This window comes from Barbatula barbatula, assembly GCF_947034865.1.
Source record: "Barbatula barbatula genome assembly, chromosome: 9".
NCBI classification, from domain to species: Eukaryota; Metazoa; Chordata; class Actinopteri; order Cypriniformes; family Nemacheilidae; genus Barbatula; species Barbatula barbatula.
The window spans coordinates 29,972-57,970 of record NC_136772.1 but is presented as its reverse complement, the minus strand read 5'-3'; the positions used below and the strand labels follow the sequence as shown (position 1 = coordinate 57,970).

General features: G+C 41.7%; 1 protein-coding gene across 1 annotated transcript; it reads left to right on the top strand.

Moving 5' to 3' along the window:
• Positions 1-15: 15 nt before the first annotated feature.
• dpp10 (dipeptidyl peptidase like 10) lies at positions 16-27,948 on the top strand. Its single transcript, XM_079465118.1, has 26 exons — positions 16-328; positions 4,493-4,607; positions 5,258-5,353; positions 9,435-9,529; positions 9,811-9,885; positions 10,176-10,228; positions 10,325-10,406; positions 10,920-11,040; positions 11,910-12,064; positions 13,109-13,206; positions 13,595-13,718; positions 14,136-14,174; positions 14,322-14,429; positions 21,896-21,987; positions 22,242-22,289; positions 22,509-22,630; positions 23,388-23,432; positions 23,519-23,617; positions 23,821-23,890; positions 24,614-24,808; positions 24,933-24,987; positions 25,078-25,177; positions 25,270-25,328; positions 25,404-25,476; positions 25,578-25,651; positions 26,786-27,948. Exons 1-26 carry the CDS (start codon positions 284-286, stop codon positions 26,921-26,923), a joined length of 2,376 nt encoding a protein of 791 aa, XP_079321244.1. The 5' UTR covers positions 16-283; the 3' UTR covers positions 26,924-27,948.
• Positions 27,949-27,999: the final 51 nt, after the last annotated feature.

Sequence of the window (27,999 nt, the reverse complement as noted above, 5' to 3'; positions counted from 1 at the left end):
TCCATTTTTCCTGCCAGTGCCAGTGCCAGTAGACATCAGACATCAGACATCAGACAGAGTTCTGAACCACAACCATCGATCAGATTGAACAAACGCGACTGCCCGCGCGCTGCTGCAGTGGAATGCTAACGATCCGCGCGCTCTTCAGCGCACACGGACGGAGATCACGCGTCAAGATTTAAAGATTCTGCAATAGCGAAAACGCTTCGGAGGACGAAGAAATTGTCCAATTTAGAGTTTCGGATATTTTTTCTTTGGATCTTCCTAAAGCGGGATTTTCATCATGACGGCCACAAAAGAGCAGCAGAGACCGAATCCGCAAGACGAGGTAAACACTACATTTACAGATGATCTGTGCGAGGACAGAAATCACGGTTGTCCTGTCATTGCATTCGTTCGAGTATAAGATTGTGTTTAATAACGACATCATTCATCGCGTTCAGCTGTCAGCTCGTCATTCATTTGTGTTGGGCAGCTGTAATAAATCTATTTATGTAAGTAAGTAAGTTCAGTAGAGATCAATGAAGGAGGGACATCATTGAGTTTAGGCCTGATCGAGCATCACCTCACCATACATTTTAAACACTGAATTGTACATAGGATACAGTGTTTGTTTAAAACAGACTGTCTACAGGGTACTAAACGAGCCATATAGCAAGGTGTCGCCTACAAAAAAAAGAAATACTTGCACTTGGATGATTCTCTCTTGTGGCTGTAATGAATGTCTTATTGTAATCATTCACTCGTCCATATTAAAAGTTTGTGATATTATTTTGAGTGGCGATGCATTACTAACTATTCTTAAACAGAAATAATGAACTGTATAATGTTAGTTTTAGGGTATACAGTAATAGACATGCTTAACTGAAATGTTTCTAATTATCTTAACCTTTTAATCTCCAAGTGTATGGTTAAATGTCTAAAATTACCGTTTTTCTTTATTTAAAATTCTTTTGATGGATGACTCGGACCAAATAATGAAGAAAAAGCAGAGCCCCACGGTTGAGAACTCATTAAATACTCTTTAAAAAACTTCCCAGGGTGTAACCTCAAGAACCTGGCATGATGTAGCTAGTTCTAGTCATAGGGTGACAACCTTGAAGATGCTTAAACATGACATGAATTTCACCAAATTCCCACAGTTACAATCGTCATACTCAGTAGTTTGGATGAGTTTACTGAAACGTGGAAAAATCTAAATAACAAAGAAATAAGTGTTTCCTAACTTTTGACTGGTGCTTAAAATCTGCTTTAGTAAATGAGCTTCAACCCTACACTGTATATCTGCAATATGCAGCTGTTTTCAAGTATCTTAATTTTAAAGTTCATAGCTAGAGTCGTTCTTTTTATAGTGCCTTTTTCTTTTTTTTATTGCTGTTCTTTGAGTGAAAGGCAGGGTAGAGAGTCTAGTTTTGTTTGTGGGTTTCATAGATAGATCATAGACAAAAGACTAAAGTGTTCTGGTTCTACTCCTTTCTTACAGTGTTCAGACATTAAAGAGAGCACTTTCTTTCCAAGTTGACACTGCTTATGTTGACATTTCAGTGTGTCACATTAAGTGAGTTTGTGTGGTTCATCTGTGGGTGAGAGAACGCAGGTGAAAAGCAGAAGATCTTGCTTATTAAAGATCTGGTTAATGTGTAACTGTAGGTCCTCTAACTGTCCTAAACCTGCTCTCAGCAAGGTCAAAGCAAGCAGCTTTTAAACATCTAACCCAGCTAAAAATAACACAGATTTTCTCTCCTGAGAGATTGTGCCCACACGCACGCACACACTGGTGTATTCTCTAGTATGAGTAATGACGTTGAAGATCTTCGTGGTATAATGAACACACTCAGGCTCTGAAGAAAGCAGCACGGAAAATGGAGCACAACTTTAAGAAAAGTCAATTAGAGGTATTTCGTACAGCTTGGAAGGATAGTATTCGAAAACACAGGAAAGCCCTAAAAACGTCTAGATCCGCCTACCTTTCATCACTAATAGAAGAAAACCAGCACAACCCTAGGTTTTTATTTAACCCAGTGGCTAAATTGACCAAATATAAATCGTCAGTGACTTCTGATTCTGTATATCAGCATAGCTGTGATGAATTTATGAACTACTTCACAAATAAAATCTAAGATATTAGGGTTAGGGTTAACAATGCATCCTGAAGTGTAACCAGCTGAACAAACAACTAACTACAGCGACCCTAAGGAGAAATTGCTATTATTTTCTACCGTAGATCACGATGAAGTATCTAAATTCATTAGCTAATATCTAAACTACGTCATATGCTGTCGCCATCAGATGCAGAGAAGCTAGTTCATGCCTTTATGACATCAAGACTAGATTACTGTAATGCACTATTAGGTGGTTGCCCTGCAGGCTTATTATAAAAACATCAACTGGTCCAAAATGCGGCAGCTCGAGTTCTTACATGTACAAAAAAGTATGAGCATATTAGCCCGGTTCTGTCAACCTTGCACTGGTTACCTATAAAGCTTTGCATTAACTTTAAAATATTGCCTACAAAGCCCTACATGGTTTAGCGCCTCACTACTGTGAGTGAACTTCTTTTGTATGACAGTCCTTCACGTGCACTACGATCTCAGGCGTCCGGTCAGCTGGTAATACCTAGAATTTCAAAATCAAGTGCAGGTGGTAGATACTTTTCCTATCTAGCGCCTAAACGTTGGAACAGTCTTCACCGCACTGTCCTGGAGGCAGACAAACACTGTCAGTTTAAATCTAGACTAAAGACGCATCTTTTTAATCTTACATACACTACACTATCATAATATAAATATTGCGAAGGTTTATGCTGCAGTAGTTAGATCAACCGGAACCAGGGACATTTCCAATAACAACTGATGCATTTGTTGCATCAAAGAGTGCAGAACAGTACTCTACTCTCAGCCAGTCTTGTCTCATTGTTCAAAGGTTACCGGAGCGGGCAGGACGCAGTTTATGCCCAGACCTGCAAAAGCTGAGATTATAGAGCTGGATAAAGGACGCGGCGACTTGACATGTCTTCAGTACAAAATTTGAGCTGCTATTAGATTATTGATGATAATTTAAAATCTAATTTGTTTTCATTTTGTGTTCTTGTGCAAGCACTGTCGAGCTTGTGCAGAGGCTGCAGTTTTTGCCAGAGGGGAACTGGAATCCCCTGGTTAGACCTGGTCTCCCTCTGAGGTTTTGGGTTCCTCGCCCCCGTTTGCATATAAGAATTTATAGTCTGTTTAATATTTAACCTGTGTTTCTCTCTCCTTATCTTGGGTGTGGTTCTGTGTTTTCACCTTTCTTTTAACTTGTATAACCTTATATGTTTTGTTATAGTCAATATTTTTTCTTGTACAGCTGCCTTGTAACAATGAAAATAGTAAAAAGCACTACATATATAAAGTTTACTTGACTTGACTTGACTTGACTTGACTTCACACACGCACGCACGCACGCACGCACACACACACACACACACACACACACACACACCCCCACACACACACACACACACCCGCCCCCACACCCCCACACCCACACACACCCACCCACACACACCCACCCACACACACACACACACACACACCCACCCACCCACACACACACACACACACACACACACACACACACACACACACACACACACACGCACTCACACACACACACACACACACACACACACACACACACACACACACACACACACACACACACACAAACACAAAATCTGAAAGATTGTTCAATAATGAGTGACTCTATTTTCAGCTACTGGCAGCAAATCCAGAAGTATTCTTTAGATTTTCTTTACAGAAAGAAACAAATCAGCTGTTGTGGGTGTGTTTACTATGTATACAGTCCATGTACCATATACACCAGGGCATGAACATCTTCATAGTGATGGTGTTCAGGTTCAATTTAAAATGTAGATGTACATTTATGTAATTCTTGAATTTGTGCAGAGAGCTTTTTACCAACCATTATCTGCCCTACACCATTAGTTTAAGATTTTTATAAGGGCCAGGTAACAAGAGCAGAATACATTAGTCCCTAATGCTTCTCTCATCCACAAGGGGAAATTTGTCTTTGTACTCCTTTATGGTGTAACGGTTGGGTGTAACACGAGTAAAGCACAGGAGACATTGAACCATGTGATAATGGATCTTTTCAGAACACCAATGTAGAAATAGAAACTGGGCATTTATTCCTGCGACTGTCCTGGTTGGAATAAAGGCTTGTGTAGCATACTGTTTTTTCTTTCGAGCCTCGTGTAATGTTGATTTATTCCAATTATTTCAACTCCTGTGTACAAATCAATGTGAGAGCGGTTTACCTTTATAGTAAATATAACCAACATCCCACAATATTCCACATGTTAACATGAGACTCCAGTGATCTCTCTCCTAACACATCATGCAGATATTCAGAATGTGTGTTTGTGTGTTTTTATTCAGTTTTTTCACTGTTAATTGTATAGTAAAATATATTGTGTTTTTTCTCCTTCTGGAAGGATCTGGGTGGCATGAGTCCTCCTCAGAGGAACTGGAAAGGAATTGCAATCGCTCTACTGGTCATACTGGTGGTCTGTTCCCTGATCACAATGTCTGTGATCCTCCTGACTCCAAGTACAGCAGCACATTCATAATGATAAGCATGATCACTTTCAGCATCATGTGAAGCAGGACTTTGAGACCCTTCTCCCTACTGTATTCCACAATATTCAAAGATCCCTTCCCACTCCCAAAAACTCTCATTTTGTACACAGTAAAATATTTTAGAGTTTGACAGTAACTTGAAATATGTTTATTCATTAAAAAAAGAAACAAGAAATATGTTCGTTTTTAGTTTTATAATGTATTTTAGACACGGTTTCACAGACGAGGCTTATCTTAAGCCAGGACTAAGCCTTTGTTCAATTTGGATATTTAAGTCGCTTTGATTAAAATTACATAGATAAAAACATTACTGGTGTGCAACTTGAGACAAAACAATGGCAACTACATATTTTCAGATATGTCAAGGCTATTTATTTTCAGTTATCAAACTTTCAAACTCAAACTTTAATTTTAGTCTGGGACTAGTCTCAACCCTAGTCTGTGCAACCGGGCATTAATTCTCTAATTTCAAACGATTTGTCTTGAGACCCCTTGGAAGTCAGCTGGGGCCCCGTTGAGATCTACTGATTTATTGTAGTGTTTTTTCTCACAGTGGGGAATTCGGCGGGGTTCCTACTGACTGTCATGTTCTTGTCTGTGCTCATGTGTGTTTGTGACAGATGACACCTTACCGGGTAAAGACACTAAGTTTACTGTGGAGGATCTTTTCAGCACTGATTTCTTGGTGCATGACCCCGAAGCTCGCTGGATCAACGGTAAGAAAATATCACCACACAGATCATTGAATTCTTATGGTTGTCATTCATTAATAATAATGACACTTAACCAGCTCAAGCACTCGTGTGGTTTATGTGTACAGATGATCAGCATTATGCTCTATGCGGCACATAACACGATTAGTCAGATTTTTGACCATTGACATCATAGGCGAGTGATGAGATAAAATATGTGTGAATCACCTTTATGTTCCTGTTATGGTGATTGATTTATTTCTGCTGTCACAACATGTGCACACATTGTTCCGGCTTTAACAGGTGCAGGTTTATAGCTGATTTGACCTCCTTAGATAGATTCATTCACAAACGGGCTGTGATGTGTTTACGGGTCGTTTATCTACGTATATATCTGAACGGTGGGTTTCTCGATGAAAGCCCTTTGTCCAATGTCATAAAGGTCATTGAGAGGAGATCAAAGTAGTTAGGCCAGCCTGTAGGAAATGAAAGTAGGTGTAAATCTATCCAAAGAGCCTGATATATAGCTTATGATTTGTAAAATATTCATATGTTCAATACCCCAAAACAATAATTGCTTGCTGTAGAAGTGCATGGTTACCTTCCTTATATGACTGACCTCAGAACAGTGAGCTCTGATCCAGCAGGCCATCTAAACAATAATGTTGCAAAAACAATCTGGCTGTCCATAAATACTGTTTAGTTACTGTTAAATACTGTGCATATCAGGCATTACAGGCGCTGACATTGCGTGTGTGAGGATGAGGCTTAGTGGTAGATGTGCTAGTTGCTATGGTTACAGCAAGGGGGAAGGGGCACTCGGGTCTTACACTGGCGGCAGCAGCATGAATATTTCATTGTGTGTGAACGCATCAGAATCCTTCAGCAGGCTGGACAGAAGTGTGTTTATTATAGTCTTACAGTTATCCTGACATCATACAGAACCCTGAGAGTAAAGCATGATGTTCCTGTGGCCCATGTCTTTGATTGAGAACTGTTCTTTATAGCAACATTACTCCCAATCTAACACTCTTGAGCCAGAAATCTTTTGATTTAGTGCTGTCTGCTTCCAGAGCTACATGTTATTCTGGGTGAAGAGTTTTCCCCTTCTTTTACTTGAAAGCTGTTCTTTCTCTGGAAGCTTATTGGTCACATCATCAGCTCCACTGGCAGAATCGTTCAGTATCAGCGAGAGAGAGAATCTGTAAACCGCTCCTTGTTCACAAAGGCTGCTGGGATTTAGTTGTGCTGTAAATGTTTGCACTGACAGACACAGTCACCCACACCAACATCACTTTTTAATTCAGCTGAATTTGATTTCTCTCAAGCTTTTGTCAATGTGCGTTTTTGCAATGCAGTTTACAGGATTTGCCTTGAAGCTAAATCAGTAGCAAAACTTGAGAGCATGTAGATTAAAATTTGTGAACTTGTAAAGGAAGTATTTGTACCTGTACACTAAAATGCACACTCATAGCTCCAATGTGAAAACTTGTAAATAAAAAACTGAAGTTGAGTGTGGTGAGCAGGAGGGAAAGGCGAAGGGCCGGTGACTTACATTCTGAAAAAGAACTTTCCGCTGTGAGGGATAAAGAGCATCAGCCGCGATTGCACCGGTCTGGCATCTCTCGCGGAGGAGCTCTGGAAGCACGAGAGAGGACCAGGACTGGACTTTATTTATTGTGTTTGTGCATTTTACGTTCGTTTTATTGTTTGTTTATATGATTAAAAGTCTGTTTTACGTTCGCCGGTTCCCGCCTCCTTACTTCCTTTTATTGAACTTTGCTGCATTGAGATTTGCACTCGTGGACAAAACTCACAGATCTGTCTTCTGAATTTGAAGTTGCAGAAAAATAGTCAAAAATGTGAAAACTGAAATATACAAATACATTGGCAGATACAAATGCATTGCACATATTTACACGTTTTCCTAGATTCAGTTACTTTCGCGATAAACCCGTTGCAAAACGAACTTGTGCACTTGACAGCTCAGAGGCGACAGAAGGAGTGGCTGAACTACACCGTCCCCTAATGGCATCAACTCACAATGAAAGGAGTTTTTTAAATGATTAATACAATATTTTATTTAACTTTAAACTATAAATCAATAAATAATTTTTTCTTTACTAAAATACTACTTACCGGCACTTTTTTAATAAAAAATTACTTCTTTTACATTTACTGTAGTATATCATTGTTCTTAGTTTGTCCTTTATTATATATTTTATTGCTTTTGTACCCCATCTGCAAAAAAAATTCATGTATATATGACCGTAACAAAGATCCATAAAGGAAGGAAGGAGGCGGGAACAGGCGAACGTAAAACAGACTTTTAATATAACAAATAAACAACAAACCAAAAAAAACCTCCTTCACGGTCGACTGCCAGCCACACAAAGTACAGGCCTGGTCCTCTCTCCTCGTACCCTCCTGTCGCTTGTCCTTTTATGCTCCCAGAGCTCCTCTGTGAGAGATGCGAGACCGGTGCAACGCGGAGCTGATATTCATTATCACTCCCGTCATCGGCCTCAGACGCTCCCCCACCGCTATCGTCCCTTGAATCTGATAAGGGTGATGTTTTGAAAACACTATTATTTAAAAAGATTTTTTACTTTTATTTGATAGATCCATTCATTGTGATTTTCCTGCCATTAGGTGTAGTGTGGCTCAGCCATATGAAGTCATCAAATGCCGCTCTTTCTCTCGCCTCTGAGCTTTCAAGTGCACAAGTTAGTTTTGCAACAGGTTTAATGTGAAAGTAATAGCAAAAGTCAAGGCGAGAAGATTTGAAACTGCAGTGACAGGTTTGAGAGGTTGTAGATAACATAGAACAAAATCTTATGAATTGAAATATGAAATATTTAATAATCATGCATTATGTTTCTCTACCATTTGCCAGTGTGTGCTGCAGGACCCTCTTAGACTCGACATCTAGTGTTGACATTGATCTGATCTCACATGACTAGAAACTTTCTGAAGCTCTTGAGTGTTTCAACTCTACACATCAACAGAACCTTTCTTTCTGCTCGAAAGTGTAGTCGTACAATTTTGCTGTTTGATGTGTTTTTTTTTCTTAGACACTAACAGCCTGACAGGACACCTAAGCTTACATAGGATAGGATTCCTAGCAATTATTGTTTCAACCTAATTTGAAGGACAAAAGATTGAAACTCTGTTTGAAGCTGTTTTTTTCGACAGTTATTAAATGTAATATGAACAAATTTAGTGTGTTTCGTCAATTACTAAACTTTTCCTGTTTTTCCCAAGTGCTTTTTGACTAGACCAATTTTGTATTACTACAAGACTATACAACTATTAACATTTATGTATAGAATGGACGTATAGCGTAACATTATCAAATGTACAAATGTAAATTACACATTGAGTCTGAAAATTCTGCACATTAAAAAATAAATACGACCTCACGTCGTGTTAATCACATATAGCCTACACACTGCCTCTGATATTTTCGTTCGTCATAAAAAATTCTGACTCGGTTCGATTTTCTGAATTTTTTGCATCCATAGCAAGCATTCTTTTTTAACAATTCAGAGACACCGTACAATCGAGAGCCAAATACGAAAAAACGCATACGAAACTTTCGAACTGTATGTGCAAAGACAACACTATACTGTTTTAGTGATCTTCTCTTAAAAAATTTCATTTTCTGTAAACAAAAAAAGCAGAAATATACCGTAAAATAATTACTTCCCCCATGTAAAATTATAGGATATAAAGATAAATATTCCCCATTTTACTTGTAAAATTGTCTTTTTCTTTTATTGTTTTTGACTGTATTTCAAAATGTAACTGTAAAAATGTAATCTTGTTAAAAAAAAAAATTCTGGCAGCTGGCCGCAGATGGGCGCCAGAAATAAACTGTATAATAAAGTTTTTTCATTTGAAATAAATTTTTCAACTGTTTATTTTTTTATATTTTTTTATTTTTTTGACTGTATTTAAAAAAATACATAAAAATTCAGTGAAAATCGTTTTTTCATTTGACGTAGAAAATCTGTGAAAAATAACAGAAACAAATCTGTAAAATATTTTTTTTCTGCATATCAAAAAAAATATGTTAGTTATATTTGTTTGTATTTTTCATCAGAATCTGAAGTTATCTACAGAAACCACAATGGCCATGTGATCAAGTTTAACATCCTCACAAATGAAACAGAGATTTTGTTGAAGAACACCACATTTGTGAGTAAATAATTCACAACAACACAAACATTTGAACACAGTTGTTGAATATGTAATAAAACAACATGCATGAAATCGAGACATGCTGTAAGCTCTGTAGACAGTTTCAGAAGAAAGATCATTTTAAACCACATTGAAATGTATGTGACCAGCAAACTAAACTCTGAATAGACAGGCATGGAACGCTCAGTCTAACTATCAGGAGTGTTGTGATTGACATCAGGTCGTTTTAGTCTCATGCTAAAATAACAATGACAACATCATTCATGCTGTTTTTCCAGGATGCTTTTAAAGCCACCAGTTACTCCATCAGCCCCGACATGAAGTACGTGCTGTTCGCCTACAATGTCAAACAGGTATTTGCTGTTTGCTGTTGTCCACTTTTTCTTCGCAAAGTTTTAGAAGTAGTGTGTTGCTTGAGTATAAAGTGTTTTATTTACCTGTTAATTACAATCTTGATTCATTAAAAGCATCAAACCCTTCCGTTGTAACCCAAATCTACTGTATTGTAAATAGTGTTGACTGGATGTCTTTTGTTTTGATGTTGTGAAATGTACTTTTTAATTCTTTCCCTTAAAACATGATGTGGAAAAGAGTATGTTTTAAGATTAGGGTTTTCTTTAATTTCCCCTTTCTCTCTTCATAGGTTTACAGACACTCATTCACAGCGTCCTACATTATTTACAACATTCACACCAGGTGAAGTTCACAGCAGTTAGCATAAAAGTACAGGAACTCAGCTATTCACCATATGTGATACATCAAATGTGTTCTATATATGATTATGTTGTGTAGGGAGGTTGGTGAGCTGGATCCTCCAGAAGTGGTAAACTCTAAACTCCAGCACGCTGCATGGGGTGTCCAGGGTCAACAGTTGGTGAGAATGAGCATTTATTATAGAAAATTACCACTCACACAAAAAAATTATATTATCATGATGTTGTTACTATAAATAGGTTGTTTAATAGAACCAATCACTGAAGACTGATGACTCTCAGGGGGAGGGGCTCCAGTGTTGTAAACGTTTGTGCATGTGCATTAGCTGAAGCAAAATGAAAAAAGTTTGTTGGAAACATGTTGTTATTAGCCAATGACCTCTGAGTACAATGACTCTTTTACTGTAGACCTGCTCATCTACTTGAACTATTAAAGCAGCTGATTCCAAAGAAACACATTTAAAGAAGGCGAAATGTAGAACATAAACATGTTAACACAATTTCTACTCCCGCTTGCACATGCATACAGTACTGCTTTCTAGTTAGGAACTTGAATCCTTTTTAAAGATGTGAGATCAGCCCACATAATCAAACTGTCATTACAAAATTCTGCCATTGTTGTATAAGTTCACTGTTGATAGACTTTTTTGTTTCAACTTTGTGTGTGTGTATAGGTGTATATATTTGAGAATAACATTTATTATCAGTCGGATGTCAGGATTAAATCACTCAGACTGACCTCATCAGGGAAGGAGGGCATCATATATAACGGGATTGCTGACTGGTTGTATGAAGGTGATAATCTTTGCTCTTTTACTCTCTATATGTGACCCTAGACCACAAAACCAGTCACAAGGCAAAATCTTCAAAAATATAAGCTTTCCATTGATGAATGTGTAACCGGTCCCACTCGCCCGCTCTACACGGGCTTCGAACCAACGTCAGTCCAAATGGGAGACGAGCGCTCTAACGAGGAGGGTAAAGACCGCAGTCTCTAGCGTCTGTCGCTAGAACGTCTCTGTTGGTCGGGGAGTGAAGTTTACACACTGCACAGCTCTTCACTAGCTTGCACCCGTTACATATGGTTTGTCAGGATAGGCCTATATGTGGCCGAGTTACAACTATTTAAAAACATCTGCTAATCTGAGGGTGCAAAAAAATCTAACTATAGATTAAATGGCCATTAAAGTTGTCCATCAGAGGCGCTGTAGCAGGCCGTTGCTAAAAAGAATCAGGTTTGTTTTACACTCTCTATTGGTTTACAGCCGTACTGATGTTGTGGAGAGTAGATGAACCGGAAAGCTTTACATAGATAACAAACTTGAGTGTGTAATTCCCAAAGTGCGGGCAACAGTGAGTGAAGTTTGTTGTTGTGTTTCTTTTTGTTCACGATTTTGCTTCATCCACTCACAAAAATAAAGTTTTGATATATTGGCGGTAGGAAATATCTTAATGGAACATCGATAATTTCACCCATACAATGGATTGTTGGCTATTGCTACAAGTTCCTGTAATGCTCCAGGGTCACATATGAGACATATATGAGACCATGCCGATGAATATTTCCTCTCAGATGAGTCATTGTTAGACAATCTGTATTCTGAGATTATGATGCTCACATTATAACTATGCAAACATTATCCCACGTTGATGATTGGGTACAGAGCAGATCCTGCAGACTCACGTAGCACACTGGTGGTCACCTGACGGGGAACGTTTGGCATTTCTGGTCCTGAATGACAGTCTGGTGCCAAACATGGTATTGCCCACGTTCACTGGCTCTGCTTACCCGAAGGGTAAACAGTATCCATACCCGAAGGTCAGTAGCAACACCAGAACCTCAGACATTAACATTTATTCATTTAACAAACCCCTTTTTATTCAAAGTGTCCAATATGACTAACATGCACTGACATCCTTATGCTCAGAAATATCACAAAACAATAGATCTTTAGACAAATTGTCAATAGTGTCGCTCTTACTCAGCTGCTGTTTTTTGTTTCATTAACTGTTTTTTATGCATATATACACGTTACATATACATGCGTTTCAAGAACTTATTAAAATAACACATACCAAACAACAGCTTTGCATATGGAAATAATTTATTATATTAGTTCACAGTACATTATTTATTGTTAACATTTGTAACTTTTGATATCAGAAATGTATTGTCAATTGCTGAAAATCAAATGCACCAAAAAGAATAAATGTTTTTCAAGTATTGTTCATTGTTAGTTTGTGGGTTAGGGTTAGGCACAAATTAAGTCAAAAAGTATTGTGATGTTTGTGTGACCTAAATTATGTTTTATTAACAAAGTTTTGGAGGAGCATGTGCAAATATTTTATCCTGCCAATACATTATCAGCAATAACATCATCTATCCTATTAGCATAAGAGGAAGCCCCTATAAATATACAGACGACATAGCTGTTTTAGCTTCATTCTGTCGACTGTTTTCCGCATCCTTCCGCCACCCCAACACAGCACCGTCGGCCTGTTTTCTACCTTAGACTGAAACAAGGTTGAAGTACTCTGGGTTTAGGCCAAAATACCCTGCCCTCTCACCGGACAGTGCGAACTATAGTGGAAATTATTCACTATATTATACATATTTGTGAGGTTGAACTCATAAATGTGCAGACACTCTGTTTCATTATAATCACTGACAGGAGTTACTGAAGTTATGGAACAGAAATGCTTAGAAACATTTGCATCTTTCTTATCTAATGTTATGTTTTGTTTTCTAAAATGTCAAACTCAAATATTGAACTGTCCGGGTCACTGTATGTTCTAGAATGTTTTGTGTCAGGCTGAAATACCAGATATTTGTGTGATTTAAATGTTATATATATTTCTGCAGGCTGGACAACTCAATCCGATGGTGAAACTGTTTGTAGTCAATCTATACGGGCCGACACACACAATTGAACTCACTCCACCCGATGAGCTCAAACTGAGGTAGTGTGATACTGGACAGAGAGAGAGAGAGAGAGAGAGAGAGAGAGAGAGAGAGAGAGAGACTGTGTCTTTGTGTCAGTTTCGGCCTGTGAAAAGATCTTTCTTTCTCTCTCTCTCTCTCTCTCTCTCTCTCTCTCTCTCTCTCTCTCTCTCTCTCTCTCTCTCTCTCTCTCTCTCTGTCTCTCTCTCTCACTCACTCACTCACTCACTCACTCACTCACTCACTCACTCACTCACTCACTCACTCACTCACTCACTCACTCACTCACTCACTCACTCACTCACTCACTCACTCACTCACTCACTCACTCACTCACTCACTCACTCACTATATTTCTCTGTGTGTGTTTGTCTCTTTCTGTGTCTATTTGTCTATGTCTCTCTGCAGGGAGCACTATGTAGTGATGGTAAAGTGGATCAGTAAGACTAAGACAGCAGTGCGTTGGTTAAACCGAGCACAGAATGTCTCCTTTCTGACTGTATGTGACTCTACTACTGGAGCGTGCATCAAGGTACCGCACCCGTACATATGCATAAACACACACACGCACGCACGCACGCACGCACGCACGCACGCACGCACGCACGCACACACACACACACACACACACGCATACACACACACACCCACACACACACACGCACGCACGCACGCACGCACGCACGCACGCACGCACACACACACACACACACACACATACACAAACACACGCACACACACTCATACACACACACACACACACACACACACACACACATGCATACAGGCATACACACACACACACACACACATACACACACACACGCACGAAAACACACACACACAGGCTCACAGACACGCATTCACACACACACACACAGACACACACACACAGTATCAAAACAGTAGCAATATCGTATAGATAATGTTGATGATGATGGTGTTTCAGAGGCATGAGGAAACTTCAGATGTTTGGCTCTCCAAACAGGTGAGTTCACCATATATGGTTTACAATTTTACAGAAATATAATTTACTGAGATGGGTTTTGTTTAGTGACACATTGTCTTCGGCCAAGAGAGATGTGGAGATCTCAAGACTTTGTAAACTAAACACATCTCATTTTACATGCTCCAGAACCAGGAACCATTCTTCTCTAGGGATGGGAGTCGATTCTTCCTGACAGTCCCGGTGAAGCAGGGCGGTCGCGGAGACTTCCAGCACACAGCAATGTTCACCTCACAGGTACACACCATGTCAAAAGGGTCAGTGAATCTCTGTCAGACAGCGCATTAGTATTAAGTTCTCTTTCGTGCTTGAATGACCAAATCACACAAGATTATGCCAGAAAGCCCATTTGTTTAGCATTTTTGTGAGCACAGATCTTAAAGGGGCCGCATTCTTAAACCTGTCATTAATGTTAATTAAAGAACAAAATTTCTATGTTTTTTCTGTAGGTTTAATTCTGTATTTCATTTAGAATTTAGCATTTAAGACTGTAAAGTGTTTGATAACTTGCTTCAATTTCTGTATATTTCTTACATGTTAGACATGAGAGCTCGCAGTTTTATTGTACTTCAATGATAAATGGGTATAATTAAAAGTTAGAATATTAAAACTAAAGTTAAAATAAAGAAAAAGTAATCAATTTAATGGAGATGTCAATTGCATTACTAATACCAGAATGTGGTGGAAATCCGTTTTTTCTACAATAATTTGTAGATTCAATGTTAAATTGTTAGAATGTAAATGTATATTTAAAAACATTAATGTTAAGTGCGATTAATCGTGAAGTATTTGTTTTAATCAATTGGCAGCACTTATTTATATTACAGTTTTTCTCGATTGTTTACACACATTTTCTGAAAGCATGTCTCATACTCTCAGAACTCTACACACAAATCAAAAAACACAAACACAATGGGCAAAACCCCTCAATTCTCCTGCAAAATTAAACTTCACATTCAAAACGATGTTCTTTCTTCTCAAAATGGTATTTTGTTTTCAAATGACACACACAAACCATCATATGAATAGACATTTATAAGAACCAGTTGAACACTGATGTGCTCAATATAAAACACTACGATGAATGGAAAACACTTCTCCATTCATCCTAATGACTTCCGTCTTTATTTGGTTCAGTGTTACACTTACTACAGACAGTACACACATAAGTGTGTTGTAAAATATTTGTAGTATATATATATATATATATATATATATATATATATATATATATAATAGTTTTTATAGTCAGAACACACAAATACATGATAACAAATATATTTTACAGTTTTTCTCGATTGTTTACACACAAATATTGGTACTTGAGACACAATGACCACAACATGTAACTCATGCACCAACCCCCTGAACCAATTCTGCTAAACTACAAGCACAATTCCTGCTTTACACTCACATTGCAGATCTAAAACACACTTTTTCAAAACACTACACACAATTCTCTGCATTTGGCACAATTTTCGGGCAGAAAAATCTCTTGTTCCCCTTCAGTCGGTCTCTCGACGTTGTGAGAGACTGACTGGGTTTTCATCTTGAGAACCTACCTTCTCCGAGATAATTAATTATAAAACGCCAATGGGCTTGGCGAATGGCACGCGCACGCCAGTCTCCGCCACGTACATACGTGTATAAAGGAAGATGGCGGCGGTCATTCACTCATCCTTTGTTCTTCGGAACCTGTGTGTTTGCTGATGCTACACGCGATACTCGACTTCGAGAAAACTTTTAACCTGCTGGATTTATGACGCGGAGCAGCGGACTTCTCCTTTCGGTGGACTTCCCCTAGGCGTTTCGGCAGAAGGCTACAGACCTTAAGAGGTAAGTCCCTCCAGCAACTAGCATGTCTCGTAGCTGTATCCTTGGGTGCGACAGACTCATCCCGGAGTCTGACGGCCATGATTCCTGTGTCACTTGCTTGGCAAGCATGCTGAGGCAGGTTTCATTGATGCGGTATGTCCCGTGTGTGCGGACATAGCAATCAGGGTGTTGCGGTCACGGTGGCTACGTTCTTTTGAGCGCTGCCACCACCCCGTCTGTTTCCCAGGCGTGTTCAGCTGCCGTTTCGGCGAGGTTGACCGCTTTGGCGAGCGGCGGGGGTGATTTAGGGACTCCGATAGATGTTGCTCCGTCAGCTTCACGCTCGCGGACCATCTATACCCCTTCACGCTCACCTGGTTCGTCCCCTACGAGCGGCAGACGGCCGTCTCATAGTGGTAAGACTTCGCACACGGATGATGACCCTATCTCTGTAGCTGCGTCGGACAGTTGCCTGCTGGCATCGGATACGGAAGACTCCTCTGATCTCCTGTCGTCAGGCAGTCGAGCTCCGGAGGAGACTGACGCTGAGATGTCGGCCATGCTTTCCCGGGCAGCCGCGTGCATCGGGTTGCAGGGTGTAACAACACCCTCCCCAGAACGATCGCGGCTAGATGCGCAGTTTCGGGGACGTGGTCAAAAGCCACGCCCCGCTCCGTTACCATTCTTCCCGGAGGTGCATGACGAGCTCGCCAAGTCCTGGAATGCGCCCCTTTCGGCGCGTTTCAGGCCGGAGGGCTCGGTGGCTGTGACTTCCCTGGTTGGTGGGGCGGCTAGAGGCTACGTCCCCCGGGTGGAGCGTGCAGTCGTGGGCCACTTGTGCCCGCAGACAGCTGCCACTTGGGGGGCTTGACCTAGACTCCCGTCCAGAGCATGTAAGCTCTCTTCGACACTCGTGTCGAAGGCTTGCAGTGCTGCTGGACGAACCGCATCCGCTCTTCACGCCATGGCGGTCCTCCAGGTTTTTCAGGCGAAAGTCCTGAAGGATTTGGACGGCGGGAAGTCTGACCCAACTCGTATGAGTGAGCTGCGTACTGCCACAGACCTCGCGCTACGAGCGACGAGGGCCACGGCACGTGCACTGGGTCGGTCGATGTCCACAATGGTGGTCCAAGAGAGGCATCTGAGGCGTAGTCTTGCGCAGGTAAGCGGCGCCCAGAAGGCCCGCCTTCTGGATGCGCCCATCTCGCAAGCAGGGCTGCTTGGTGATACCGTGGAGTTCTCCGCGGTCTGGAAGCGTACTTTCATGTCTCTATTCTCCCCCGACACCGGCCGTGCCTACGGTTCGCGTTCGAGGGAAGGGCGTATCAGTACAGGGTCCTGCCATTCGGTCTGGCCCTGTCTCCACGGGTTTTTTCCAAACTAGTGGAGGCTGCCTTAGCTCCTGTCAGGGAGCAAGGCGTGCGAGTGCTAAACTATCTCGGTGACTAGCTTATCTTGGCACACTCGCGAGATGTTGTGCACGCACAGGGACCTTGTGTTTCGGCACCTAGACCGTCTAGGCCTCCGGGTCAACCAGGAGAAGAGCAAGCTCTGCCCTGCGCAGAGCACCTCTTAACTCGGTATGGAACTAGACTCTGTCCGTATGTCAGCACGTCTCACCAACGAGCGTGCACAGTCAGTGCTAAGCTGTCTGAGGTTGATCAATCAGAATCCCTCGACGCCGCTGAAGAACTTTCAGAGGCTCCTGGGGCACATCGTCCTCGACGGGGGTAATCCCTCTCAGGTTGATGCACATGCGGTCGCTTCAGCACTGGCTACAGAGTCGGGTTCCCTGGACGGCGTGGCACGCCGGCACCAGGCGAATTACGGTAACGCCTCAGTGCCTTCGCACTCTCTTACCCTGGTCAGACTTGACCTTTCTCCGAGCGGGGGTTCCGCTCGGACAGGTTTCGAGGCGTGTCGTGGTAACGACAGACGCCTCCCTGCAAGGGTGGGGTGCGGTGTGCAAGTGGGCACGCAGTATCAGGTCGGTGGACGGGTACTAGACTGCGTTGGCATATCAACTGCCTAGAGTTGCTGGCAGTCCTTCTGGCACTGAGGAGGCTCCAGCCCCTCATGCAGGACAAACACGTGCTAGTCCGGTTGGACAGCACGACTGCCGTGGCGTACATCAATCGCAAGGCGGCATACGCTCACCGCAGTTATCACAACTCGCCCGACGCCTCCTCCTTTGGAGTCAGCAGGTGAAATCCCTGCGGGCCACGTTTCTTCCGGGCAACCTGAACTAGACAGCCGATGCGCTCTCTCGACAGTGTACTCCCCGCGGAGAGTGGCGACTCCATCCCCGTGCAGCCCGGCTCATGTGGGAAGCGGTTCGGCAGGCACAGGTGGACCTGTTGCCTTCCCGGACTCCACCCATTACCCGCTATGATGTTCCCAGACCGAGGGTCCCCTCGGCACGGATGCCCTAGCACACAGCTGGCCGCGGGACAAGCGGAAGTACGTCTTCCCCCCCCCAGTGAGCCTCCCTGCACAGGTCCTGTGCAAGGGCAGGGAAAAGGGGCATCAGGTTCTGGTAAGTGGCGCCATACTGGCCCAACCAGACCTGGCTCTCGAATCTGGTAGATCTGACGACGGCCCCCCCTGGCCCGTTCCCCTGACGAAGGACCTTCCGTGGCAGGGGAAGGGCACGTTGTGGCACCCCAACGCAGGCCTCTGGAACCTCCATGCCTGGCCCCTGGACGGGACGAGGGCTTGCCCGTTAGCGGTCCGGGAGACTGTCTTACAGGCTAGAGCCCCGCCTCTACGCAGTTATACGCTTATAAGTGGCGCCAATTTGTCCTGGTGTTCTCCCCGGGAGGAGAACCCGCGGAGTTGCCTGATCGGATCAGTGCTGACCCACAGGTAAGTATCTCCGTCAGCACTACCGGGTCACCAGGTTCCTCAGGAGCACGAGAAGGGTGTATCCACCTTGGCGCGCTCCGTACACTCTTGGGACCCTAATGGGTCCTTCAGGGCCTTGGTACGGCCCTGGTGAGCCCCTAAGATTGCCAATCTTCCTCAGTTGGATGAAAGATGCACTCTTGGTGGCGCTCACCTCCATCAAGAGGGTGGGGGACCTACAGGCATTCTCTGTGTCCCAAAGGTGCCTTGAACTCGGGATCGGTAATTCTCACGTGGTCCTGAGATCCTGTCCCGACGACGTGCCCAAGCTTCCCACTACTCCCTTCCGGGACCAGGTGGTGAACCTGCAGGCGCTCCCCTCCGGAGAGGAAGACCCAACCTTTTTATGTGTTGTGTCCAGTACGCGCGCTGCGCCTCTGTCTGGACCGCACACAGAGCCTCAGAAGCTCTGAGCAGCTCTTTGTCTGTTCTGGGAGACAGCACCCGGGGGGGGCTGTCTCCAGACAGAGGTGGCACTGGGTACCTATCCCAGGATCGCCGTGCCCGCTTGCAGTGAGAGCCCACTCCACTCGTGGGCACTGGCACAGGGCGCCTCTCTGGCAGACATTGTAGAACTGCGGGTTGGGCTACGCCCAGTTCCTTCACGAGGTTTTACAATCTCCACGTGGAACCAGTTGCAGCACATGCCCTTAAACGCAGCCAACGTTTAGGTTGGGCTCCTGGTTTGGGCGTACGCCTGCGAAAGCGCCTTCTCCCCTCACCAGGTGAGACTAGTGCGCTATTGTAGCCTCCCTACTTTCCCCTCTCGGGCGAAGTATAGGCATTCCATCCATCACTAAGCATTGCACTTGGTAACAGACTGAGCGGAGCCGTCTTTTAGAACCAGGTCCGTTATAGGTAGAGTCATCCCTGCTCAGGCAGACCCCTGTACTAAGACTAGTGCCCCATACGTAGTGACTCCCCTCTGGGTCGTCCCGTGTGTTGAATTCCTCACTCAGGATTTCCCGATTGGTGAATCTGTGACCTCCCCGCCGGTGGTAATCCCACCTGGATTGTCCCCCTATTCGGGCTAACACCTTTCCGCATGTTGTTCTCCCCGCCGGGGAGACCATGTTAATGTCTCCACATGTAACCTCCCCTCCGGGTAGGATGTGGCCTCCGTAACACACTCTTCTAAGAGGAGAGCAGTGTTTCCCCAGTGTTCGGCTCCGGACAGCTCCTCGCTACTAGAAGCGTACGCCACTGTCCTTGAGGCCGTCAGTAGAGGCTTCTCAGTATGACCAATACTATGTGGCTGGAAGATTACGTCTCGTGGTAGCACTCTTGTGACTCGCTAGCCCAGTCAGGGTCGCTCCGCTAGAGGTCGTGATATCGGTGCAAGCGCTGTGGCGTTTAAGATTGATCCCCAGTTAGTCTCTCACAACGTCGAGAGACCGACTGAAGGGGAACGTCTCGGTTACGTCTTTAACCTCCGTTCCCTGATGGAGGGAACGAGACGTTGTGACTTCATGCCACAACGCTGCACCGAATCACTGCAGTGAACGGGAGTGCCCTCTCAGGTTCCTCAGTACAAAGGGTGAGTGAATGTCCGCCGCCATCTTCCTTTATACCCGTATGTACGGGGCGGAGACTGGCGTGTGCGTGCCATTCGCCAAGCCCATTGGCGTTTTATAATTAATTACCTCGGAGAAGGTAGGTTCTCAAGATCAAACCCCAGTCAGTCTCTCACAACGTCTCGTTCCCTCCATCAGGGAACGGAGGTTACAGACGTAACCGAGACGTTTTCACAAGGAACACACTGCCATTCAAATATCCACAATGACTCATCACATGTGTAAACACCTGTCACAAACGCCTATACCCCTTCTCCAAGCTATGGAAGACGCATGTGGCGATATAGCAGCTGATGCTTTTCATGACTGGACTGAAAAACATTGCTTGTGATGTGGATGAGGTGCTGTGGTCAGACCCAAACCCAAGAGAAGATGCAGCATCGTTTTTTACTGTAACTGTATACAGTCAATTCTTCTGTTGTTTTGTATGTACACCACTGTATGTGCAACTCTGCGTTGGTTGGGATGTACACTGTACATTGTTTTTGTTGGAAAAATAAAATATATTTGTTACTGTGTATTTGTGTGTTCTGACTATAAAATCTATTTTATATATATATATATATATATATATATATATACAAAAAATATTTTACAACACACTTATGTACTGTCTGTAGTAAGTGTAACACTGATTTTGGTTTTGCCAATTGTGTTTGTGTTTTTTGATTTGTTTGTAGAGTTCTGAGAATATGAGGCATGCTTTCAGAAAATGTGTGTAAACAATTGAGAAAAACTGTATTTTTCCAACAAAAACAATTTACAGTGTACATCCCAACCAACGCAGAGTTGCACATAAAGTGGTGTACATACAAAACAACAGAAGAATTTACTGTATACAGTTACAGTAAAAAACGATGCTGCATCTTCTCTTGGGTTTGGGTCTGACCACAGCACCTCATCCACATCACAAGCAATGTTTTTCAGTCCAGTCATGAAAAGCATTAGCTGTTATATCGCCACATGTGTCTTCTATAGCTTGGAGAAGGGGTATAGGCGTTTGTGACAGGTGTTTACACATGTGATGAGTCAGTGTGGATATTTGAATGGCAGTGTGTTCCTTGTGAAAACAAGAGATTTTTCTGCCCGAAAATTGTGCCAAATGCAGAGAATTGTGTGTAGTGTTTTGAAAAAAGTGTGTTTTAGATCTGCAATGTGAGTGTAAAGCAGGAATTGTGCTTGTAGTTTAGCAGAATTGGTTCAGGGGGTTGGTGCATGAGTTACTTGTTGTGGTCACTGTGTCTCAAGTACCAATATTTGTGTGTAAACAATTGAGAAAAACTGTAATTATGTACACTTATGGCATTCTTTTTAGGTTTTTAATTTGGTCTGGAGAGCTGCAAGCATTATATGTTGCCATGCTCTTTATGTAGAGATTCCAGCTTGTTATTGTGTCATGTGGTTGTTCAGGTGCGTGCGGATCAGAATGAAGTGCGACATCTGACATCAGGTAATTGGGAAGTGTCACAGATTCTGGCTTACGATGAGAACGCGCACAGCATGTGAGTAAAACCAAATCATGACCAAATTTCGTTTGCCACCAAATTAATAAATTTCCTTTCAAATGTTTTTCTATAACATTTTATTTAACAACTATTTTTCTGGGAACAAGACATTTCTCATCAATGTTTTAGGTTATTTTCTATGATCCAGCTAGAATTTTGATTGTGTATTTTCTGCCCAAGAGACCCCATGTGTAAACACAGCAATAAGCTTTGCAAAGTCTTGATTCTGTTTTTTAAATGTATGCATTCAGATATTTCCTGAGCACCGAAGGCTCCCCCCGGCGCAGACAGCTCTACAGGTGAGAGTGTAGAGTTCATGTCATCTCATAATAATATAAATGACATATTTATAAAACTGCAACTGTGATTTCAACGTGTTTCTATGAGTGAACTATCAATGAGTGACTTTAAAAGGGTTATACATCCTAAATGAAAGAACACGCATTTAAACTGCAGCTGATATATGTAATTGTTAAAAAAATCAGGCATCTGATTTGTTCTTTTTTCTGTGTCAACAGCGTGTCAACAGTGGGATTGTTTCCACGGCGATGTCTGACCTGTGAATTGAATAAAGCTCATTGCACGTTCTTCAGTGCAGTTTTCAGCCCCAACAAACAGCATGTCATACTACACTGCAAAGGTATGTAGAAGGGACACCATTATTCTTAGTTTACTGTCTATCTCAGCCAGTCAATCAAATTATAACGAAATGCAGATTTATTTAAACCTAACCCGAGGGGGAAACTGTTCTCACTTGTAAATGTAACATTGTGTAGTCTATTTATTGTTGGCTCTTAAGGCGAAATGTAAAATGCTCTCTCATTTGTGGAATAAAGTGTCTGCTGAATTAATATATATATATATATATATATAAATATTTTTCATTTATTTTTCAATATTCATCTATTGCTGAAGGTCCAAATTTCAGTTTCATTGCAGCTTAAAAAGGCTCTACATGACACCAGCTGATGAATATTATACGTTTTAAACATAAATGCACGGCTTGCACTGTCTTTGCAATGCACGTCCACTACTTTCATAATACGCAATCACGTTGGAAAGGTTATGCATGGCCTAGATTTCAAAACATTTTAACATCCCTGATATGCACACAAACTGACAATAATAATAAGGAAACAGTTATCTTGCATAAAGATATATAATTTGTCATTCAATATTCAAGAACTTTTGAACGATCTTCTTTCTCCACACTCGTAAACACTGGGCCGGAACTTCCGCTTACGTCCAATATGAATAACATGAATTTTATTTCAGGGAAACCTACTGTAATGACTCTGTAATGAAAGCACTGTGAGTTTGTAAAATCAGCAATAGAATGGCCAGTTATAATTCTATAATGATGCTGAATCTCACGGGTTGATGTGGTTAATCTGCAGGTCCAGAAGCCCCAGCTGTGATCATACACACCTTAAACACTGCCAGTGAGTTCTGATCTTTTCATCTGTGTTCTTACTCAGTTGTTTCTAGATCATAAAACAAACATTTTATGCTTTTAATCTCTTGTCAGATTATTACATTTTGGAAAATAACGCAGCGCTCAAAACTGCTCTCAGATACAAAAGAATCCAAGTGACAGAATACAGAAGCATCCAGACTGACCACTTCGGTGAAGTACAGAATTACTGTTTTTATATTGTACACCAAATCAACTCTTTTCAATAATAATCCAGTATGTGTTTGTTTGGTCTCATATGTACTTGATATTCTGTGAATCAAATAGTTTTCATGTCTTGTACTTTAAAAGCATTCAATTGATCATTAACCAGTTACATAATATTCTTCCTGTGAAACCACCTACTGTTCTTTCAGAGTTGCCGCTAAAGATTGCATATCCACCTGACTTCTCTGAGTCACGTACTTACGCTCTTCTTCTGATGATGTAAGCAGATCTTTGTGTGTGTTTGTGTGAGTGTGTGCTTGCGTGGATCAGACAGTTAACAGGGATATTCACATTTGTATGATGGCAGTTTTGAGGTCAGTTTCATATTTGTGACCCTGGACAATTGGGTTTTATGGGTCCATTTTTCGAAATTGAGATTTTTACATCAACTGAAAGCTGAATAGTTAAAGCTTTTTATTGATATATGGGTTGTTAAGATGGGACAATATCTGGTGGAGATACAAGAGTGTAAACTCTGGAAGTAAAGGGTGCAAAAAATCTCAATATTGAGAAAATCGCCTTTGAAGTTGTTAATCCGAGGCACTGTAGCAGGCCATCCACTCACACATTTTTTTTAAATATATTTTGGGTTGAAAATTTACAAAATATCTTTATGGAACATGATCTTTACTCAATATCCTAATGATTTTTGGCATAAAAGAAAAATATATAATTTTGACCCACACAATGTATTTTTGGCTTTTACTAAAAATGTTCCCGTGCCACTTAAGACTGGTTTTGTGATCCAGGGTCACATTTGGACATTGGTTTGGGGAGACAGGATAATATTTGTTCTGGAAGACAACATGTGCTACAAAAAGTGTGGAGTGCAACAACATATATTTTTTTCTGGAATGTAAATCAATGCAGCAGGACACAATTTTAGTCTGTAAACAAAATGTGATGAAACACATGAAGCCCTGTTTTTTCTGTTTGCTTCAGTGACAGTGCCCCTGGTGGCCAGCAGGTGAATGAGCAGTATTCACATGACTGGGACTCTGTGCTTGTCAGCTCCGACAGCGTTATTGTGGCCCGTCTGGATGGCAGAGGGAGTGGCTTCCTGGGTCAGAAGGTTTTACAGGAGGTGCACAAGCGTCTGGGAGTTGTGGAAGTTCAGGATCATCTGACTGCTGTTAAGTAAGAATGATGGATGGTTTGGATTTGCACTTAAGAAAATTGATTCTGTCTTTTTTTACTGACCGTTGTGTTGAGATTAGCACCATGTGTACAGTGCTTTGATATGCTTTTGCTTCTGTTTTAGTTACCTTTTGAAACTGCCTTACATTGACCGATCCAGGATTGGTGTGTTTGGTCGGGTAAGATGCAGTTTGAATATCGTCTCCATATTCAACACATTCCACATATGTAGGCATCATCACTATTGTTGCTATTGTATCTTTCTGCAGAACTATGGCGGAAATGTCGCACTTCAGCTCATTAAATCTACTGAGAATTTGTTTCGCTGTGCGGCGGCCATGTCACCTGTCACCGACTGGACTTTGTATGGTAAGTGGAGTCTTTGCTGTAACCCTTGGTAGGTTAAACAAAGTTAAACGTGAGGATGGAGTAAAACTGATTAGTCTCTCTCTCTCTCTCAGCATCTGCATTCTCTGAGCGTTATCTAGGATTTCCTCTCCAGGATGACAGCAGATATCAGGTCTGTTCTGTTATGTTTCTAAACTTTAACTCCAATGAGAGGTATTTGAAATGTAACACAAAGTTTTATTTGTAGTTTTCCAGTGTGCTTCAGAATCCACAAGGCTTTAGGGATCAAAATCTAATGTTATTACATGCTACAGCAGACGGTAAGTGCTATCAGTGTGTGTGTGTATTGCAACCGATGAAGACATACTGATTTTAGATTTTCTAATGAATTTTCTAATGAATGAAATGTTTTTCCCTTCAGCAAACATTCATTTCCAGCACACAGCTGAGCTTATTAAGAACCTTGTGAAGGTTGGAGCCAACTACACTCTACAGGTACTAAAACCAGCTACAAACAGATTTTCCACTAGCCAAACTGTCAAAATTAAAGGTTCTTTGAGGAACCCTTGGGGGTTCTTCACATCGCCACACGGGCGGAACCCTCAGGGGAAACTGAAGGCACCAACAGTTGATTCACTTTTTGTTTACCCCTGTAGTGTGTTGTTCTGACAATATTTAAATAGGCAGAACTATTAAAACCAAATACAAAACAAACAACAATTTACATTGAATAAATATTCACAGAATAGTCAGTATTGTACATTACAATTCAAAATTCATAAAATCACATAGTTTATATAATGTTGGTGATATTGTTGTTAATTCATCTTCACAAAACTGTAACCACATAATTTGACTTAACTTTAAAAATAAATATTTCAGATACTTTAAAATTGTAACATTACATCTCAAATGTACCACAATATACAATGCAATCAATAATATTTTCACTGAACACTGATCATGTTTACATGGGACATTTGACATAATTGATAAGACTCAAGACAGCTGAAACTAACTTGATGCTCTGCTTCTGAAAGTCTAGCAAAAATAGTATCTTATTGCAAGGACTACTACACCCATGGTAATGTTGCCAGCAAGCAAATCCTTCCTAGCAGGAAAAACACAAGGCTGTCTTCTCCAAATGGGTTTCCTGTTCTGGGTGGTGTATGGATCAATATAGATTTAATGTTTATTATTTTAACTACTTAGGCCAAAGTCAGACTGAGCACAGGCACATCGTTATTATCTGTTTAAAACAGGTTTGTGAAAGCTGCTCCTGGAGGGACAAACCTTGTGTTGTTAGATCTAGTATGTCTTTGTCATTGCTCTCTAGCAGCAGATCAAGTCCACCACCACCACCACAACACCTAAAAGGTTATTTTATGGAGTAAGATCTAATAGTATTCAGAAATTCCTGCTTTTATACAGTGTTAGTTTTGAACCAGTGAGAACCCTAACCGGGCTGAATCTAGCAGACCTTCTATTGAGGATGCCTTAATGGTAGTGTTAGACAAACTTGATGGATAAAAGCAGGGTTTTATTGTGAATTAAAAAGGAATGAACCAATAGACCAGTTGTTTTTTATCACATACATAAGAAGAAAGCTCACTTGAACTTTCCGTTTAGATTTATCCAGATGAGGGTCACTTCTTGTCCAAAAACAGCAGACGGCACGTGGCGGCAACACTGAGCAGCTACTTCAGATCCTGTCTGCATGAGGAAATCCTTCCTGTCAGTGAGGAAGAGGAGGAGGAGGAAGAGTGAAGATGACATTCGGCGCACAAACACACACACAATGATACAACACACACACATTGGGACAGTAAAACACACTGGACAAACATACAGTATAATGCAGAACGCACTAACACACACTGTGTGCCCTGACACCTACTGCTCTGAGAGAGAGACCGAGAGAGACAAAGTCTGGAGTGTGTGTATATATGCATGTGTGTATCTGTTGTATAGGATGGATGGATGTGTTACATATGTGAGAGTGTGTTCCTGTGTACCTGGTTATTAGATTAGGGTTGGAAATGGATTGAAATTCAAAGACGCTAATGGAATAGTTCACCAATCACCAAGATCTTCAAGTGGACTGGGCTTCTCTGATTGGCTCATCCACAACATAGACTCGTCCATCAGCCATTGCATGTCCTTCTTTTGCTTCACTCTCCATCTACCTGTATGTCATCCTTAAGGAGCACTGCATTACAACTGTCATTTCACAGAAAAGGCTCACTGTCTCCATGGCAACGGCCAGCTGAGAAGAACTGTAAATCCATCCAGCAAAACCTCAAGGATCTATTTGTCTAGTGGATTCTGGGATGCTTGTGTATGTTATACAGAAGGTTTTATGTTGGCTCCAGGAGAGAGTCAATCATAGACAGTTTTCATTCATCACAGATTTTCTGTCTCTGATAGGCTTTTATATTGCTGACTGTTTAGTTTTGCTGTGGAGGTGGGGAGTGAGGGTGAAGGGGGTTGGGATGATAGTTATTGTGCTCTAGTTATGACATTTATGATTATAAATAAACAGTAGTCAGACCCAACACTGGCTCAGTTTAAAGTGTGTTTCTTTTGCAATAGCAGAACTGTACTGTACTATAGGTCTGCTCATTGTTTTAGTGCTCCTTTAGACCACAGAAACATTGCTGCACAGATTGCAATAGTCCTGAACATTTTCGTTGTAATTTGGTTCCACTGAACTTAATGTAAAATTAATCAGGGGCAGTAAACAAGAAGCATACAAAAAACAAATAAAAAAAATTTTGTGTGCATTTTGAGACAAAATCATGGTTTTTGTGTTTTTTTAAGATACTGTATGCCACTGCTAACAA